The 21,000-nt window shown below is 49.9% G+C and overlaps 1 protein-coding gene across 2 annotated transcripts in view; it reads right to left on the bottom strand.

Annotated features, from left to right (window-relative positions):
- Positions 1 to 1,418: 1,418 nt before the first annotated feature.
- Positions 1,419 to 21,000, bottom strand: part of PIRT (phosphoinositide interacting regulator of transient receptor potential channels) — a 39,494-nt gene continuing 19,912 nt past the window's right edge. For both annotated transcript variants that reach the window (XM_068262244.1, XM_068262243.1), the window contains one exon: positions 1,419 to 2,699. In XM_068262244.1, coding sequence (XP_068118345.1) covers positions 2,256 to 2,669 — 414 coding nt within the window. In that variant the 5' untranslated portion in view covers positions 2,670 to 2,699 and the 3' untranslated portion in view covers positions 1,419 to 2,255. The remainder of the gene's footprint in view (positions 2,700 to 21,000) is intronic.

Genomic DNA, 21,000 nt, shown 5'->3' on the forward strand with positions numbered 1-21,000 from the left:
AGGGCGGCAAGCAGCGACACTGTACTGTGCGCCCTTGTAAAATGGCGCCCTGAGCGACCGCTCCGGTCGCTCAGGTCAAAGGCCGGCCATGACAGCCAGTATATAGCTTATCCTGGCCGTGTTAAAGGATACCCGAAGTGACATGTGACATGATGAGATAGACATGTGTATGTACAGTGCCTAGCACACAAATAACTATGATGTGTTCCTTTTTTTCTTTCCCTGCCTGAAAGAGTTAAATATCAGGTATGTAAGTGGCTGACTCTGTCCTGACAGGAAGTGACTACAGTGTGACCCTCACTGATAAGAAATTCCAACTATAAAACACTTTCCTAGCAGAAAATGGCTTCTGAGAGCAGGAAAGAGACAAAAGTGGTCAATAGTTCATAGATTTTAGCTCTGGCATACTTCAATGAATGTGTCATTCAGCAAAAACAATAAAACAGTTAAAACTTAAAAAGTAGATTTAAACATAAAATAAAACTGTGGAATATCTTAAAAAGTCATTTTTAGGAGAAGGAAGTTGTTTGTTTCATTAGTTTATTTTTGCTTCGGGTGTCCTTTAATTACTATTCCCCCTCCAGGTCCACGTGGATGGTGGGGAATAATGTAATTCGGCTCCCAGCTATTGCTGGCAGCCAAATTACAGTGTTTTAAAAGTAACTTCAGGTCCGTCTTCTGACGGCGCCAAAGTTACTTACTGTGCACCCCTATAGCCGTAATTCCTATTACAGACTATGGTGGCGCCGGCTGCCCCCAAATCTCCTGCGCTGTTATTACAGAGCTCACTGCCCAGGTGCTCACTATCACCATCTCAGAATACTAAATAGCCAGTGGTGTAGCTAGGGAGCTCTGGGCCCCAGTGCAAGTTTTACAATGGGGCCCCCCAAGAACTCTATACATAACAATTGATATAGCGCTCCAAAACCTGCCAACGACAACTACAGTGTCAGAGGTGCAAGAAGGGGATTGGGAACAGTGTGTTAATGATCACTACCATTCACAGCATCTATAGAAGTGATTATTACAAGCACAGGACTAATAAAGAGCTAATATTGTGGTTGACGGCGAGCCAGACGGGGCCCCTCTGGCCCAAGGGCCCAATGCGGTCGCAACCTCTGCAACCCCTATTGCTACACTACTGCATTCGGATTGTCAGATTGGTGACATAAGTGGCCCAGACTCAGACAGAGAAGATGCCTTCTGAATGGTTGCTACCGGCTGTCAATGTCCACCAATTTTTACAGAAGATGAATCCATATACATTTACCGCGATTCACAGCATACAGGAGGGAATCTTACCTAAATATATAACATAAACTGCTGTCCAAATACTAAGCAAAAGCGTGACATCTGTAGACAACGAATGAGTAGATTTTGTGAAAAATGTCATCCTATGGAAACGCACTCTTCGTGTTTATTGAAAACAGCAGCGATCGTCATAAACAACATTTCCTCTCCCTGCAGAACCCCAACATGTAAAAAAACAAACGTAACATGTTGAAAATAAAGACTGACAATAAAAAGTACAATGAAAGCAGCATTAGGTCATCGGCACACACGGTAATCGTTTAGTTAGTATCTCAGCACTTTGCCAGGAAATTGTTCCCCATGAAATGACTGTAGATATAAATGGCCATGCAAGTGTCTAGGTATCCCGGCATGAACTGTCTGCCCCCTGCTTTTCACTCAGGAGAAGAAGAAACCATGTCCACTTAGAGAATGAAGCATGAAATACATCCAAAGTTCCTCAATATGTGAGGTCAAGAAAGAAAGTCCCATCTCAGATATTCCCATTCGTCATATCGGCCAGCAGAACCTTCGGTGGAGGCTGCAGAAACCAAATTGTGAAATTTGCTTAGTCCTCTCCTCTGATCACGTCTTTCCTTCTCGTGAAATGTTGTTGTTGATTGTTGAGTATGTGTTCTGATCCATCTATTTGGTGAAAGGCCAGGAGAGAAGCAGATCTGAAGGACCTCAAGCACCTTGCCTCCATGAGCAGAAGGCTTCGGAGACCAGAGAAGCCGTGACACGATTCTGTGTTGGGTATTTGTAGCATCCTTGGATGAACTTGTCACCCTTCTTTCCAGGTTTCCTGTACACTCTCTAAACATCACAGAAGCCAAGTTCTCTGATATCCAAGTTTTGTTAATAACCCAGCTTTGGTGATAAAATCCAATGGGCGCCTCCATCACAAGGCAAACGGTAGTGAAAATGCCCACGTTTTTTCCCACTTTTTACCAGATCTCAAACGATCAGAAATGAAAAAACTGACGAGAGTGATTGAAAAGTCGAGACCCTGATTTCTGTTTCCTCTTCTTTCTGATGATGGGAACCCAAACCAAACCAACAATCAAAACCATTAATCCAATGGAGAGGGCTACAGGCCCGACGTTTTTGGAGATTGGAGCAGTGGTTGTATAGACAAAGTACATGGAGGTGAGAATGATCCCTAGAAGGAAGACAGATCCACCGATGGACATGATGACGATGGGCTTTTGGTACGTATCCCAGGCACTTCGGTGTACTGTAGTCCACATGGACTCACTTCTAGAGGAGCTGTACAGGGTGCTTTCAGTCCTGCTGGTGACCAGGTCCTTGGATTCAGAAGATGACTGTTCTCCAAGGCTGTACTCGCTGAGAGCAATGTGTTCCCCTGTCTTGTCCATTGTGCAGTTTTGCAGGTCCGCCACTAATATCTGGAAAACAGAGAAGGCAATTGTGGTCATTAGTATTTCCAAGTTCAAATGACAAATGCCCCCACATCAAAGCCTTTGCTGCGTTTCGCCACACATTTTGTGTTATGTATCATGAATATAACCATACAACATGAGGGGTGGTGCGCACACAGCAAAGCACGGTACTGAATACCACATGGGGCCCTGACGGGGGCTGCCAGTTCAAGACAAAAGGCTGAGCAATTCTCAATGCACAAACACATTTTTGGACCTGTGGAACTTTATTTACGGGGCCTGGTTTTAAAAGAAGGTGTGGTTGTAAGGCAAAAGGCATTACTAGTTTTTGTTGTAACAGTCCCACTAACACATTTTTCCTCGATTCCAATTTTACTTTCTCATCTCTAAATCCCGTCCCACTACAGGGCTTCTTAATTCTTTGCCCTCTCACCTGATATTTCGCCTTTCCTCTTCCATCTTACCCACCCTAACCACTCTATTCAACCTTTCCATTTCTACTAGTTCTTTCCCATCCACCTTCAGGCAAGCCCCATAACATCCTTACTCAAAAAACCTTTCCTTCTCCTCCAAATGACTGGAGCTTCCACTGGGAGCTGGCATGTCCACTCACTGCCAATTCACTGTTTGATTAGCTCCAGTTTGGCTTCCGCTCCAGTAACTCCACAAAACAGCTCTAGTTAAAGGGATACTGTAGGTGGGTCGGGGGAAAATGAGTTGAACTTACCCGGGGCTTCTAATGGTCCCCCACAGACATCCTGTACCCGCGCAGCTGCTTACCGATGCTCCGGTCCCGCCTCCGGTTCACTTCTGTAATTTCAGACTTTAAAGTCGGAAAACCACTGCGCCTGCGTTGCCGTGTCCTCGCTCCCGCTGATATCACCAGGAGCATACTGCGCAGGCACAGACCATACTGGGCCTGTGCAGTACGCTCCTGGTGACATCAGCGGGAACGAGGACACGGCAATGCAGGCGCAGTGGTTTTCCGACTTTAAAGTCTGAAATTCCAGAAGTGAACCTGCGGCGGGGCCGGAGCATCGGTGAGTGGCTGTATGGGCACAGGACGTCTGCGGGGGACCATTAGAAGTCCCAGGTAAGTTCAACTCATTTTCCCCCGACCCCCTTACAGTATCCCTTTAAAGTAGTCAGTGACTTATTCACCGCTAAAGCTAAAAGATTCTACTTTATTCTCATCCTTTTGGACCTCTGCACAGCTTTTAAAACGATGGGCCATTCTCTTCTTCTCCAAATCCTCTCCTGTCTTGGCATCCAGAGTCTTGCTCTCTCCTAGCCTTCCTCTTATCTCTCAGGAAGCTGTACATCTAGGCAACATGTCCTCCTGCTTCCTCTCCGTCGGCGTTCCCCAAGGCTCAGTCCTGGGACCCCTCCTTTTCTCCATCTACAAATATGGTCTATGACAACTTATCAGCACCTTTAGTTTTAATTATCACATATTTTCACATAAAAGACTTCTCTTGAATCTCCTCACTCCTTTGGAGCTCTCTTCCATACAAGACAACAACATTTTTATTTTTTTTTATGGATTGTTTGTAAATTTCCAAATTTCCTGCCGGTTGCACTTCTGTGGCCAGGAGCATTCTGCGCATGCGTAATTACATGTCTGTACAAACTGTGCATGAGTTGAATGCTCCCGGGAAATACCCAGTAGTCCACGACTCAGCCAAGTTGTGGACTTTAATTTGGCTGATAGCAGCACAAGTGTTTGGACCGGGAGGACACTGAGGTAGCTGACAGACTACACATACCTCCCTACTTTTGAGATAAGAAAGAGGGACACTTTAAGACACGCCCCTGCCACACCTCTAACCATGCTACACCTCTAACCACGCCCCCACCACACCCCTAATCAAGAGGGGTCTATAGGCACAGATGTCCTGGCACCTTAGACTCTGCCCTCCATGAACCTAAAACCTAAAGGCTGCATGTTAAGTTTCCTGTCAAGTGGCAGGCAGCCTATTGGGCCAATCAAAGTGCAGGAATAATGTCCTTTAAAGTGATTGGATGTACAGAGGCTCAGGGCAGGACGGGCGGAGCTCTTGTCATTGCCAATTAGCAGGCATAAGTTCGTAGTGCACTATGCTACTCTGATAAGGCATGATAACTTTGATAAGGTATCTAACTCTGATAAGGCATGTTAACTCTAATAAGGCACGCTATTTGTTATAGTGAATCAACCCCTATGTACAGATTGTGCAGGTACACTCACACTCACACTACATGGAAGTTGTAAAATTCTCCAGTCATCAGACAATCAAGGCCTTACATTGGCCACACATTGTCCAATCCCTGGGCAATTCCTTCACTTCAGCTCTGCAAGGCGCTGTCTCGATTAGTGCAGCGCAAAGGCAACAATCCGCTGCGGATCACTGAAGACGTTCGCCGTGTCTGCTTGCAATTGTGATTGTAAGCAGACATTGCAAGCAGACATCGTCATAGATCGCCAAATGAGGTTGACTGTAGCAATAGATTTCAGGATGATTCAGTAAGAATGTTTTTGCCATCCACCAGCCCACCTCTCCCCACATGTTGTGTTTACATGCAGCTCCGCCCTAGCCTATCCTGCACTCGTGACTAACCTTAAGGGCCCATTCATATTTGCAATCGCAAAACGCTAGCGCTTTCCGATTAACGTGGAAATATCACTGGAACTGGACAAACATGCATTCATTGAGCGACCGCGATCAGCGCTTGGTTGAGCACTGTAAAATGCTGCAGGTAACACGTTTAGCGATTGCCGCTAACCGTGAATCACCCGCGATCGGCGGCAATCGCGGCAGTCAGATCACTGCCATAAGGTTAATGGTGTGCCAGGTCTTTTCAGAAGCGCTTCGGCGATTAGCGGGAATCACCCGCTAAATGATCATTTAGTGCCCGCTGACTTGAGACTTGCTATACAACACATTATCACAGAGGGAGATTTCCATTGGTGAGAGATCTGTGTGTGTGTGGCCAGCAGACAGTACGGAGTACGGAGCTCTCCAGCCACATGTATTCTCTATACAGCTTCCCTGGCCTCGGCGATCGCTGGCGGGATGCCTGATGTGAGATGAAAGGACAGAAGCATCCAGAATTCATTTCAGGCGGTCTTGGAGTGAGTGTGATTCAGTGGCCATTAGTGAGTCACAGCGCTGAGCGTACGGCTGGAGATATATCAGAGGAGGACCCGTCACCCATCACGCCAAATGCTGCATTATCCCCCTTTACTGTTCTGCCAAGACAGCCGTCACCCTGACAATGTGCAGTCATGTGACCAGCGCTCCTGCATCCAACAATCCTCCCATAATCACTGCCAGAGTCCCTGCCAACTGCACAACCGGGACAAGGTCCTTCAGCACCCAAGGCTGAGGCACCAAAGTGCGCCCCTCCATCCCTCCCACCCCAGCCGTCACACACTGATTTCTATTAGACTAAGAGGCGGCCCAGGGCCCCCAACCCCTCTAAAACCTTTATCTCTAGTTATCTGGCTTGCAGTCACTGTCATGTGTCCCCTTTTCTTATTTCTCTCTGCTTCAAACACAATAGGGGAAGGATAGCTCAGTGAGTTGTGCACCCCCTCCTACACTGCGCCCTGAGGCTGGAGCTTCTCTCGCCTCTGCCTCGGCCCGGCCCTGATGCCTGCAGACAGAGACACAGCGCAACCACCATCATACTGCTCATACTGGGGTCAGCAGAATCACACCTTGAACAAGCATACAGCCAGCAGTCACACCTCGAACAAGCATGCAGCCAGCGGAGACACACCTGGAACAAGCATGCAGCCAACGGAGTCACACCTGGAACAAGCATGCAGCCAGTGGCGTCACACCTGGAACAAGCATGCAGCCAGCGGAGTCACATCTGGAACAAGCATGCAGCCAGCGGAGTCACACCTGGAACAAGCATGCAGCCAGTGGCGTCACACCTGGAACAAGCATGCAGCCAGTGGAGTCACACCTGGAACAAGCATGCAGCCAGCGGAGACACACCTGGAACAAGCATGCAGCCAGCGGAGTCACACCTGGAACAAGCATGCAGCCAGTGGCGTCACACCTGGAACAAGCATGCAGCCAGCGGAGTCACATCTGGAACAAGCATGCAGCCAGCGGAGTCACACCAGGAACAAGCATGCAGCCAGCGGGGTCACGCCTGGAACAAGCATGCAGCCAGCGGGGTCACGCCTGGAACAAGAATGCAGCCAGCGGAGTCACACCTGGAACAAGCATGCAGCCAGCGGAGTCACATCTGGAACAAGCATGCAGCCAGCAGAGTCACACCTGGAACAAGCATACAGCCAGTGGCGTCACACCTGGAACAAGCATGCAGCCAGTGGAGTCACACCTGGAACAAGCATGCAGCCAGCGGAGACACACCTGGAACAAGCATGCAGCCAGCGGAGTCACACCTGGAACAAGCATGCAGCCAGCGGCGTCACACCTGGAACAAGCATGCAGCCAGCGGAGTCACATCTGGAACAAGCATGCAGCCAGCGGAGTCACACCTGGAACAAGCATGCAGCCAGCGGGGTCACGCCTGGAACAAGAATGCAGCCAGCGGAGTCACACCTGGAACAAGCATGCAGCCAGCGGAGTCACGCCTGGAACAAGCATGCAGCCAGCGGAGTCACGCCTGGAACAAACATGCAGCCAGCGGAGTCACGCCTGGAACAAGCATGCAGCCAGCGGGGTCACGCCTGGAACAAGAATGCAGCCAGCGGAGTCACACCTAGAACAAGCATGCAGCCAGCGGAGTCACACCTGGAACAAGCATGCAGCCAGCGGAGTCACACCTGGAACAAGCATGCAGCCAGCGGAGTCACGCCTGGAACAAGCATGCAGCCAGCGGAGTCACGCCTGGAACAAGCATGCAGCCAGCGGAGTCACGCCTGGAACAAGCATGCAGCCAACGGAGTCACGCCTGGAACAAGCATGCAGCCAGCGGAGTCACGCCTGAAACAAGAATGCAGCCAGCGGAATCATGCCTGGACAAGCATGCAGCCAGCGGAGTCACATCTGGAACAAGCATGCAGCCAGCAGAGTCTCACCTGGAACAAGCATGCAGCCAGCGGAGTCACACCTGGAACAAGCATGCAGCCAGCAGAATCACATCTGGAACAAGCATGCAGCCAGCGGAGTCACACCTGGAACAAGCATGCAGCCAGCGGACTCACACCTGGCACAAGCATGTAGCCAGTTGAGTCACACTTGGAACAAGCATGCAGCTAGCTGAAATACGCCTGGAACAAGCATGCGGCCAGCAGAGTTGCACCTGGAACAAGCATGCAACCAGCGGAGTCACGCCTGGAACAAGCATGCAGCCAGCGGTGTCACATCTGGAACAAGCATGCAGCCGGCAGAATCACACCTGGAACAAGCATGCAGCCAGCGGAGTCACACCTGGAGTCACACCTGGAACAAGCATGCAGCCAGCGGAGTCACCCCTGGAACAAGCATGCAGCCAGCTGAGTCACACCTGGAACAAGCATGCAGCCAGTGGAGCCACACCTGGAAGAACCATGCAGCCAGCGGAATCACACCTTGAACAAGCATGCAGCCAGCGGATTCACACCTGGAACAAGCATGCAGCCAGCAGAGTCACACCTGGAACAAGCATGCAGCCAGCAGAGTCACACCTGGAACAAGCATGCAGCCAGCAGAGTCACACGTGGAACAAGCATGCAGCCAGTGGAGTCACACCTGGAACAAGCATGCAGCCAGCGACGTCACACCTGGAACAAGCACGCAGCCAGCGGCGTCACACCTGGAACAAGCATGCAGCCAGCGGCGTCACACCTGGAACAAGCATGCAGCCAGCAGAGTCACACGTGGAACAAGCATGCAGCCAGCAGAGTCACACCTGGAACAAGCATGCAGCCAGCGGAGTCACGCCTATAACAAGCATGCAGCCAGCGGAGTCACACCTGGAACAAACATGCAGCCAGCAGAGTCACGCCTGGAACAAGCATGCAGCCAGCGGAGTCACGCCTGGAACAAGCATGCAGCCAGCAGAGTCACACCTGGAACAAGCATGCAGCCAGCAGAGTCACACCTGGAACAAGCATGCAGCCAGCAGAGTCACACCTGGAACAAGCATGCAGCCAGCGGAGTCACACCTGGAACAAGCATGCAGCCAGCGGACTCACACCTGGAACAAGCATGTAGCCAGTTGAGTCACACTTGGAACAAGCATGCAGCTAGCTGAGTCTCACCTGGAACAAGCATGCAGCCAGCACAGTTTCACCTGGAACAAGAATGCAGCCAGCAGAGTCACACCTGGAACAAGCATGCAGCTGGTGGAATCACACCTGGAACAACCATGCAGCCAGCGGAATCACACCTTGAACAAGCATGCAGCCAGCGGAGTCACACCTGGATCAAGCATGCAGCCAGCGGAGTCACTCCTGGAACAAGCTTGCAGCCAGCGGAGTCACTCCTGGAACAAGCACGCAGCCAGCGGAGTTACTCCTGGAACAAGCATGCAGCCAGTGGAGTCACACCTGGAACAAGCATGCAACCAGCAGAGTCACACCTGGAACAAGCATGCAGCCAGTGGAGTCACACCTGGAACAAGCATGCAGCCAGCAGAGTCACACCTGGAACAAGCATGCAGCCAGCGTAGTCTCACCTGGAACAAGCATGCAGCCAGCGGAGTCACACCTGGAACAAACATGCAGCCAGCAGAGTCACACCTGGAACAAGCATCCAGCCAGCGTAGTCTCACCTGGAACAAGCATGCAGCCAGCGGAGTCACACCTGGAACAAGCATGCAGCCAGCGGAGTCACACCTGGAACAAGCATGCAGCCAGTGGAGTCACACCTGGAACAAACATGCAGCCAGCAGAGTCACACCTGGAACAAGCATGCAGCCAGCGTAGTCACACCTGGAACAAGCATGCAGCCAGTGGAGTCACACCTGGAACAAGCATGCAGCCAGCAGAGTCTCACCTGGAACAAACATGCAGCCAGCAGAGTCACACCTGGAACAAGCATGCAGCCAGCAAAGTCACACCTGGAACAAGCATGCAGTCAGAGGGGTCACACCTGGAACAAGCATGCAGCCAGCAGAGTCACACCTGGAACAAACATACAGCCAGCAGAGTCACACCTGGAACAAGCATGCAGCCAGCAGAGTCACACCTGGAACAAGCATGCAGCCAGCAGAGTCACACCTGGAACAAGCATGCAGCCAGCAGAGTCACACCTGGAACAAGCATGCAGCCAGCAGAGTCACACCTGGAACAAGCATGCAGCCAGCGGAGTCACACCTGGAACAAGCATGCAGCCAGCGGACTCACACCTGGAACAAGCATGTAGCCAGTTGAGTCACACTTGGAACAAGCATGCAGCTAGCTGAGTCTCACCTGGAACAAGCATGCAGCCAGCACAGTTTCACCTGGAACAAGAATGCAGCCAGCAGAGTCACACCTGGAACAAGCATGCAGCTGGTGGAATCACACCTGGAACAACCATGCAGCCAGCGGAATCACACCTTGAACAAGCATGCAGCCAGCGGAGTCACACCTGGATCAAGCATGCAGCCAGCGGAGTCACTCCTGGAACAAGCTTGCAGCCAGCGGAGTCACTCCTGGAACAAGCACGCAGCCAGCGGAGTTACTCCTGGAACAAGCATGCAGCCAGTGGAGTCACACCTGGAACAAGCATGCAACCAGCAGAGTCACACCTGGAACAAGCATGCAGCCAGTGGAGTCACACCTGGAACAAGCATGCAGCCAGCAGAGTCACACCTGGAACAAGCATGCAGCCAGCGTAGTCTCACCTGGAACAAGCATGCAGCCAGCGGAGTCACACCTGGAACAAACATGCAGCCAGCAGAGTCACACCTGGAACAAGCATCCAGCCAGCGTAGTCTCACCTGGAACAAGCATGCAGCCAGCGGAGTCACACCTGGAACAAGCATGCAGCCAGCGGAGTCACACCTGGAACAAGCATGCAGCCAGTGGAGTCACACCTGGAACAAACATGCAGCCAGCAGAGTCACACCTGGAACAAGCATGCAGCCAGCGGAGTCACACCTGGAACAAGCATGCAGCCAGCAGAGTCTCACCTGGAACAAACATGCAGCCAGCAGAGTCACACCTGGAACAAGCATGCAGCCAGCAAAGTCACACCTGGAACAAGCATGCAGTCAGAGGGGTCACACCTGGAACAAGCATGCAGCCAGCAGAGTCACACCTGGAACAAACATACAGCCAGCAGAGTCACACCTGGAACAAGCATGCAGCCAGCAGAGTCACACCTGGAACAAGCATGCAGCCAGCAGAGTCACACCTGGAACAAGCATGCAGCCAGCAGAGTGCACACAAAGAGCGCTTCTGAGCACTTTTAAAAACGCCGGCATTTTGAAAAGCGCTTGGTTAATGTATTTTACATAAATAGCACCATTCTTTCCTCTCATATGGAAAATCATGACACAAAAGTGCAAACAAAAAATATGTCTGATATAACTGTCATTATAACCACTGATAATAATGACATTTTCCCCCCAAAACGTAAGGCTCCTTTCACATCTAACAATGCGTGCCGAAGCCGTTCTCCTGCACGCGTTTTACTAGCCTGCGGCTGTCGTCGGGAATCTGCGGTGCGACGCTGAGTAACGGCGGTAGTATCAGTTAACCCGACGGGGAAACGCTGATTCCCGACGATAAAATGCGCCCGGGTGCGTCGTGCCGCAACGCATCGAAACGCAGCGTCGGGTGTGAAAGGTAAAATGAGAGTCTGTGGACTTTCCTTTCACCTTGGTTAACGAAAAGTATAGACTTTGTGTTAAAACGCTGAAAAAGGTCTCTGGTGTGAAAGAGCTTTAATGGTTTTGCCCATTGATTAACATTGCTAGGGATGATGGGAAGCTGGAGGCTTCTGTGGACAGAACAAGATGGCAGATGACTGTATCCCGGAGCATGGGCCTCTCCTTCCAGAAAGTTCTGCCTCCCCTCCCCCAGCGATAATGGCGTCTCCCCAAGTGAGCAGAGCCGCACATTAAGTGCCTAATGGGTGTTTATAATGTAAATTATTCACTAACTCCTCCGTGCTTCAAAACATCCAGACGATCTCATCATCGTCTAAGAGAAGCCAGAACAATGGTGCATGCTGGGTACAAATTAATGGAGAGGTGCATGCTGGGTATAGACTCATGGAGAGGGGTATACTGGAACTGATTAGGTGTATTCATATATCTTCTGCAGCACATTACAGAGTACATAGTCATGTCACTGACTGTCCTCAGAGGAGCTCACACTCTAATCCTACTTAGGGTTGCCAGGTCGGCTGATGGAGAAAACCGGACAGGGGGTGGAGTTAGGGGCGGAGTCAGAAGCGCACTTTTATGTAGAGTGGGGCTAAGCAATGGGCTTTTTAAAAAATGTTTTTTACAGTATTTATATCGCACTGACATCTTCTGCAGCACATTACAGAGTACATAGCCATGTCACTAACTGTCCTCACCAGTACATGCACATAAGAGACCACTTTTCACCAGTAAATGCACATAATAAGAGACCGCTTTTCACCAGTAAATGCACATAATAAGAGACAGAGCAGAAAACTATTACAAAACTGGAAAACTATGCAAATAATGCAATGCATTTATGGCGTTTTTGCACAGTGAAGTGGTCGATTTCTTGCGGGAAGTTTTAAAATGTATTTATTTTTTCCCACCAAAATTTTTTATTGAGAACAATAAAGTGGACATACATAGGCATAAAGTTAAAATATAAATCTGCGCATACATGTATGTACACATTTTGAGCAAATATAACAGTATAACAGTATAAATTGCGTTGTACAATAGTATGAATTCAAGTGTAAAGTAGTAAGCAGCGGGCTCAGGCGAGATTGAATGAGATTGAAAGTCACGCCTGGACTATACGGAGGGGAGATAGAGCGGAGCCAATGCACACAAAGAGCGGAAATACAACCAGAGAATTCTGGGTCACTCACTCACCATATCTCCAGACTCCTGACCTTAACTTGCTTCCTTCGCAGATGCAGAATCGCATTGCAAATGACGTGAGTGACGCACGTCATGCGTGCATTGGCAACGCAGCGTTGGCGTTGCCGTAGCAACGTCGGGAAGCGCGGGCTCGGGGGCGGTACTTAAGCTGGCGTAACTTACGCCGCGTAAGCTGGCTGGCTGTGCCTTTGACTGACAGCCAGGCAGCGAATCAGCGGTCGCGCAGCGCTGGCGGACGGGTGGCGGCAAGTGGCAAAAGGCATAAAACCGGACATCTTAATTGTCCGGTTTAACATGCCTTTTTGGGCAGGACACAGCGGCCAAAAACCGGACTGTCCGGTCTAAAACCGGACACCTGGCAACCCTAATCCTACTATAGTCATAGTCTAATGTCCTACCATATTATTATTATGTATTTATATAGCACTGACATCTTCTGCAGCACATTACAGAGTCATAGTTATAGTCATGCCACTGACTGTCCTCAGAGGAGCTCACACTCTAATCCTACTATAGTCAGAGTCTAATGTCCTACCTTCTCCACCCTATCCTCCCCTCACCTCCTTCACTCCTACTACCACTGAGGAGGTCAACCACTTACTGCAGACTTCCCATACCACTACCTCCCCCCTTGACCCTATCCCTTCTGATCTACTTCAGCCTCACTTCACGGATCTGGCCCCAGTCCTCACTACCATGTTTAACCTCTCCCTATCCACAGGCACCTTCCCCTCAGACTTCAAGCAGGCCACTGTACTGCCTCTGCTCAAGAAACCCTCCCTCGACCCCTCGCTACCCTCCAACTACCGCCCGATCTCCCTCCTCCCCTTCGCCTCAAAACTCCTTGAGCGTCTGGTTCACAAACGCCTGACCCAGTACCTCAATGCCAACTCACTACTAGACCCACTGCAATCTGGATTTCGGCCTGCCCACTCAACCGAAACGGCTCTCACCAAAGTGGTCAATGACCTTGCCTTAGCTAAAGCTAAAGGTAAATACACCATTCTCCTCCTCCTTGACCTTTCAGCAGCTTTTGATACAGTAGATCATCCCCTACTCCTCCAGTCCCTCCAATCCATGGGCATTCACGATCTCGCCCTGACCTGGCTTTCATCCTACCTCTCCAACCGCTCCTTCACGACCTCTTTCAATGAGTCCTCGTCCACCCCCAACCACCTCTCAGTGGGAGTCCCCCAAGGCTCGGTCCTTGGCCCCCTACTGTTCTCCCTATACACATCCTCCATTGGCAAGGTTATCTCCTCCATGGGTTTTAACTATCATCTGTATGCAGATGACACCCAAATCTATCTCCACACCCCTGACATATCCACCACTACCATGGACAAGGTCTCCTCCTGCCTATCTGCCATCTCCTCCTGGATGTCCGCTAGGTTCCTAAAACTAAATCTAGACAAAACGGAATTTATGATCTTCCCACCCCGGTCATCCCTGGACCTCCCAGATGTGCAAGTCACTGTTAACCACACTACTATTCACCCTACCTCTCAAGCCCGCTGTCTGGGTGTCACCCTGGACTCCGCACTCTCCTTCACTCCCCACATCCAAAACCTCACAAAGTCCTGCAACTTCCACCTTCGTAACATCTGTAAGATTCGCCCTTTCCTGACCCCTGCCACCACCAAACTCCTCATCCATGCCCTCATAATTTCCCGCCTCGACTACTGCAATGCCCTTCTGTCTGGACTCCCTAAGACCCGAATAGCCCCACTGCAGTCCATCATGAATGCGGCTGCCAGAATTATCCACTCCTCCCATCGCTCCACCAGGGCGGCTCCCCTCCGTGAATCCCTCCACTGGCTTCGTATCCAGTCCAGAATCAGATTCAAGATATTGTGTCTGACCTACAAATCCATCCACAAAACCTGTCCAACCTACATTTCTGATCTTACTCAGAGATACACACCAAGCCGCTCACTCCGCTCCTCCAATGAACTTCGCCTGACCGTCCCCCGCATCACCCAGTCCCATGCACGCCTCCAAGACTTCTCAAGAGCCGCTCCGACACTATGGAACTCCCTACCTCCACCCATTAGGGCAGCCCCCTCCTTCAACACCTTCAAGAAGGCCCTCAAAACTCACCTTTTCACTCTTGCCTACCACCCCTCACAATTGCTCTAAACCCACAGCCGAACTCTGGTCCCCTACCTCTCGTGTCCCTACCTCTCCCTCTAGATTGTAAGCCTTTGGGCAGGGTCCTCACTCCTTTTGTGTCCTACCTGATCATGCACCTCCATTACTGTGCACCCATGCTATGCATTTGAGTGAACCTAACTTGCCTAACTCCATGCTTCCATCCAGTGACTGACTAAGCATTACCTTGTACTCATACTGTGCTGTGTAATCTGGTTTTCTTGCATTCCTGTATTGTCATATTGCTGTTTGTCACCCCTAAATATTGTCTGTAACCTAAATTAATGTCCAGCGCTGCGTAATATGTTGGCGCTTTATAAATACAACAAATAAATAAATAAATATTATTAAGTATTTATATAGCACTGACATCTCCTGCAGCACTTTACAGAGTACATAGTCATGTCACTGACTGACCTCAGAGGAGCTCACACTCTAATCCTACCATAGTCATAGTCTAATGTCCTACCATATTATTATTATGTATTTATATAGCACTGACATCTTCTGCAGCACTTTACAGAGTACATAGTCATGTCACCGACTGTCCTCAGAGGAGCTCACACTCTAATCCTACCATAGTCATAGTCTAATGTCCTACCATATTATTGTGTATCTATATAGCACTGACATCTTCTGCAGCACATACAGAGTACATAGTCATGTCACTGACTCTCCCCAGAGGAGCTCACAATCTAATCTTACCATAGTCATAGTCTAATGACCTACCATATTATTATCACATATTTATATAGCACTGACATCTTCTGCAGCACTTTACAGAGTACATAGTCATGTCACTGACTGTCCTCAGAGAAGCTCACACTCTAATCCTACCATAGTCATAGTCTAATGTCCTACCATATTATTATTATGTATTTATATAGCACTGACATCTTCTGCAGCACTTTACAGAGTACATAGTCATGTCCCTGATTGTCCTCAGAGAATCTCACACTCTAATCCTACCATAGTCATAGTCTAATGACTTGCCATATTATTATTATGTATTTATATAGCATTGACATCTTCTGCAGCACCATACATAGTACATAGTGATGTCACTGACTGTCCCCAGAGGAGCTCACAAACTAATCCTACCATAGTCATGGTCTAATGTCCTACCATATTATTACCGGTATGTATTTATATAGCACTGACATCTTCTGCAGCACATTACAGAGTACATAGTCATGTCACTGACTGTCCTCAGAGGAGTTCACACTCTAATCCTACCATAGTCATAGTCTAAGGTCCTACCATATTATTATTATGTATTTATACAGCACTGATATCTTCTGCAGCACTTTACAGAGTACATAAAAAGGAGAAGACGGAGAGCCCAAAATAGTGTAGTATGTTGAGGATAATTGGTAATGTGATTGGTGAGAAAACAATATACTCGCAAACATGGGTTACCAACAGGCAACCACTGTATCAGCAGGTGAGGAGATTAGACCTGTCCTCACTCAGGGTTAAGAAGTCGCTCTCTGTAGACAGGAAACAAGGGGGGTAGCACTCCCCTCCACCAGGAGTGGACACAGTATATAGTATGTAGAACAGAGGCGCCAGCAGGATAAAATTAGATAAACTCTTTAAAAATTGCTTGGAGGAAGTGGTGGGCTTGCCTCCAGAAAGCAGACACGAAAATACTGTCTCAATAGTAATAAACACATTATTATACGATACCCCAAAATGCAACGCGTTTCGCAGGCAAAGCCCGCTTCATCAGGCAAAAATGTGGGGACAACAGAATTTCAGCAGCAATGGTTTTAGCGCCTCAGTGGGATGATCAGGAATCCCCTGATGACGCTAGTTTGCGAAACCAGTCGGGAAGGAGACAGGCGGCACCTTCATACTGTCCTTTACTGCTCACCCATACACTCGTGCAACTTTCTCGGGGTTCCCACTGCATGGGCCCCGTATGTAAGTTTTGTTTTTATGCTATTTTTAAGCTGTTTTTACTATGAAAACTCTATATTAAACGGTTTACACTTAGAGTTGCCGTTTGTTTGTTTTTATGATGTTTACTGATATCCATTTGTGAGTTGAATCATTGCTGAATTGGTGGATCCTGGACAGACTGTTGCTTCCTCATGTCCTCCCAAAGCCTTGATACAACCTTATAATGTGGGTTGTCACCAGCTGGTAAGCCTCTTTCCTTTGGGTATCCATTATTGCAGAGCTGTGCCAATATTTATTGTGGTGGAGATGTACCTGCTCTTATTCTTTGTTGAAGACTCGTCTTTTGTTTTTGGACTCTGCGCTGAGCATATATAAAGTATCTGACGCAAGGTCTGCCTCTGCCCATTGGTGGCCTCTTGGATATCTGCATACTGAAGGGTTAATTGGCAGGCGGGCTTTTCTTGGAAGGTGCCCAGCTGGCAGCACTAAGCTTCATCAATTGTCTCTGTAACCATCAAACAAGCTCATTTGTGCCGATGAAAAAAGCAATTACTAGATGTGACTACATGGGTGGGTGAGGGCACAGAGAACGCGACCCCTGGGCAGAGGGCACCCTGCAATCTTTTCCCTCCCTCCTGCTCCTGGCAAGGGGGAGTCTGACCGGCGCACAGGAACAAAAGTGCTCCATAATTAGTTTTCCTGATGAAATGTAATAAACTGCGTATCCCTGAATCACTGGGCGGCTCGGGAGAGATGTCCTCGACTTCCACTCCACGGAAACCCTGCCAGATAAACGTTCTTCAGGCCCTTTTATGGTGCGTCAGATGGAGGAGCGGCCGACAAATTCCTGGCCGGGAACGTTGGCATTCATCCCTTCTGTGAATTAAGAAAACCTTTATGTTGTGCTTATGAGAAGCTCCATCTCAGTCAAAGCAAGAAAATGGAAACGTCAACAAAACCAAAATAAATATTTCATTTATGCAAAAAATTAAGTAAATATTTTTTATGAGTAGCTATGGGGAAATGATGTGAGAGACAGTATGTGCCTCTTATCTCTTCACTGTCATCATTGGCTGATGGTACTGAGTCCTGGAGACACGCCTGCTCATAGCTCCAGAGAAGAGACATCTGCTCCTAGCTCCAGAGAAGAGACACCTGCTCCTAGCTCCAGAGAAGAGACATGCCTGCTCCCAGCTCCAAAGAAGAGACACCTGCTCCTAGCTCCCGAGAAGAGACGCCTGCTCCCAGCTCCAGAGAAGAGACACGCCTGCTCCTAGCTCCAGAGAAGAGACACACCTGCTCCTAGCTCCAGAGAAGAGACACGCCTGCTCTTAGCTCCAGAGAAGAGACACGGCTGAGAATAGACACGCCTTCTCCCAGCTCCAGAGAAGAAACACGCCTGCTCCTAGCTCCAGAGAAGAGACACGCCTTCTCCAAGCTCCAGAGAAGAGACACGCCTGCTCCTATCTCCAGAGAAGAGACACACCTGCTCCTAGCTCCAGAGAAGAGACACGCCTGCTCCTGGCTCCAGAGAAGAGATCCTAGCTCCAGAGAAGAGACACACCTTCTCCTAGCTCCAGAAAAGAGACACGCCTGCTCCTAGCTCCAGAGAAGAGACAAGCCTTCTCCTAGCTCCATAGAAGAGACACGCCTGTTCTCAGCTCCAGAGAAGAAACACGCCTGCTCCTAGCTCCAGAGAAGAGACACGCCTTCTCCCAGCTCCAGAGAAGAGACACACATTCTCCTAGCTCCAGAGAAGAGACACGCCTGCTCTCAGCTCCAGAGAAGAGACACGCCTGCTCTTAGCTCCAGAGAAGAGACACCCCTTCTCCCAGCTCCAGAGAAGAGACACGCCTGCTACCAGCTCCAGAGAAGAGACTCCCTTCTCCCAGCTCCAGAGTAGAGACACCCCTTTTCCTAGCTCCAGAGAAGAGACACGCCTGCTCCCAGCTCCAGAGAAGAGACACGCCTTCTCCTAGCTCCAGAGAAGAGACACGCCTGCTCCCAGCTCTAGAGAAGAGACACGCCTACTCCTAGCTCCAGAGAAGAGACATGCCTACTCCTAGCTTCAGAGAAGAGATACGCCTTCTCCTAGCTCCAGAGAAGAGACACTCCTCCCAGCTCCAGAGAAGAGACACGCCTCCTCCTAGCTCCAGAGAAGAGACACTCCTTCTCCCAGCTCCAGAGAAGAGACACGCCTCCTCCTAGCTCCAGAGAAGAGACACGCCTTCTGCCAGCTGCAGAGAAGAGACATGTCTGCTCCTAGCTCCAGAGAAGAGACATGCCTTCTCCCAGCTCCAGAGAAGAGACACTCCTCCCAGCTCCAGAGAAGAGACACGCCTCCTCCTAGTTCCAGAGAAGAGACACACCTTCTGCCAGCTGCAGAGAAGAGACACGACTTCTCCTAGCTCCAGAGAAGAGACATGACTTCTCCTAGCTCCAGAGAAGAGACACACCTTCTCCTAGCTCCAGAGAAGAGATACACCTTCTGCCAGCTGCAGAGAAGAGACACGACTTCTCCTAGCTCCAGAGAAGAGACATGACTTCTCCTAGCTCCAGAGAAGAGACACACCTTCTCCTAGCTCCAGAGAATAGACACGCCTGCTCCTAGCTCCAGAGAAGAGACACGACTTCTTCTAGCTCCAGAGAAGAGACACGCCTGCTCCTAGCTCCAGAGAAGAGACACGCCTTCTCCTAGCTCCAGAGAAGAGACATGCCTACTCCTAGCTCCAGAGAAGAGACACGCCTGTTCCTAGCTCCAGAGAAGAGACATGCCTTCTCCTAGCTCCTGAGAAGAGACACCCCTTCTCCTAGCTCCAGAGAAGAGACATGACTTCTCCTAGCTCCAGAGAAGAGACACACCTTCTCCTAGCTCCAGAGAATAGACACGCCTGCTCCTAGCTCCAGAGAAGAGACACGACTTCTTCTAGCTCCAGAGAAGAGACACGCCTGCTCCTAGCTCCAGATAAGAGACACGCCTTCTCCTAGCTCCAGAGAAGAGACATGCCTACTCCTAGCTCCAGAGAAGAGACACGCCTGTTCCTAGCTCCAGAGAAGAGACATGCCTTCTCCTAGCTCCAGAGAAGAGACACCCCTTCTCCTAGCTCCAGAGAAGAGACACCCCTTCTCCTAGCTCCAGAGAAGAGACACACCTGCTCCCAGCTCCACAGAAGAGGTACGCCTGCTCCTAGCTCAAGAGAAGAGACACGCCTGCTCCCAGCTCCACAGAAGAGATACGCCTGCTCCTAGCTCAAGAGAAGAGACACGCCTGCTCCTAGCTCCAAAGAAGAGACACGCCTTCTCCCAGCTGCAGAGAAGAGACACAACTTCTCCCAGCTCCAGAGAAGAGACACGCCTGCTCCTAGCTCCAGAGAAGAGACACGCCTTCTCCCAGCTGCAGAGAAGAGACATGCCTACTCCTAGCTCCAGAGAAGAGACACAACTTCTCCCAGCTTCAGAGAAGAGACATGCCTGCTCCTAACTCCAGAGAAGAGACACGCCTGCTCCTAGCTCCAGAGAAGAGACACGCCTGCTCCTAGCTCCAGAGAAGAGACACACCTTCTCCTAGCTCCAGGGAAGAGACACACCTTCTCCTAGCTCCAGAGAAGAGACACAACTTCTCCTAGCTCTGGAGAAGAGACACACCACCTCCTAGCTCCAGAGAAGAGACACACCACCTCCTAGCTCCAGAGAAGAGACACGCCTCCTCCTAGCTCCAGAGAAGAGACACGCCTCCTCCTAGCTCCAGAGAAGAGACACGCCTCCTCCTAGCTCCAGAGAAGAGACCCGCCTGCTCATAGCTCCAGAGAAGAGACACGGCCTCTCAGTTTAAGCCCCGAGTTCTCTTTGTTTTGTTATTCCTGGGCAAAGTTGAGCTGTAGTTGATCCGGAATATTTCGGAGATGTAATGGTGGATGATAAGTGATGTCGGGGGAGAGAGGCTCGCAGTCTGTGCTGATGCTATTGGAGGCCAGTGAGTGGACGCTGCCATATTGATCTGTGACTGTGGCTGACCGCCCTCATGCCAGGGTATAATGGCTGTTTAGTGCTTCTGTAAATGATCTGTTTCAGGTAAATCAGAGCTGAGGATGCAGAGTTTTCAGGGAGGGGGCATTCATGTTAGGTCAGTACTTGTGAAGAGTCCTGGCCCCCACAACATAGTTTACAACACGGCCTTCAACCCACCCAGGTCAGAAACCTAAATACTCCCCCAAACCCAATCCGGACCCTCCGCTGCCTGGCATCATGCCAATTAAACACCTTAAAAAAGCTCTGAATATCCTGC

Source organism: Hyperolius riggenbachi, chromosome 12, assembly GCF_040937935.1.
Source record: "Hyperolius riggenbachi isolate aHypRig1 chromosome 12, aHypRig1.pri, whole genome shotgun sequence".
In the NCBI taxonomy this organism is placed as follows: Eukaryota; Metazoa; Chordata; class Amphibia; order Anura; family Hyperoliidae; genus Hyperolius; species Hyperolius riggenbachi.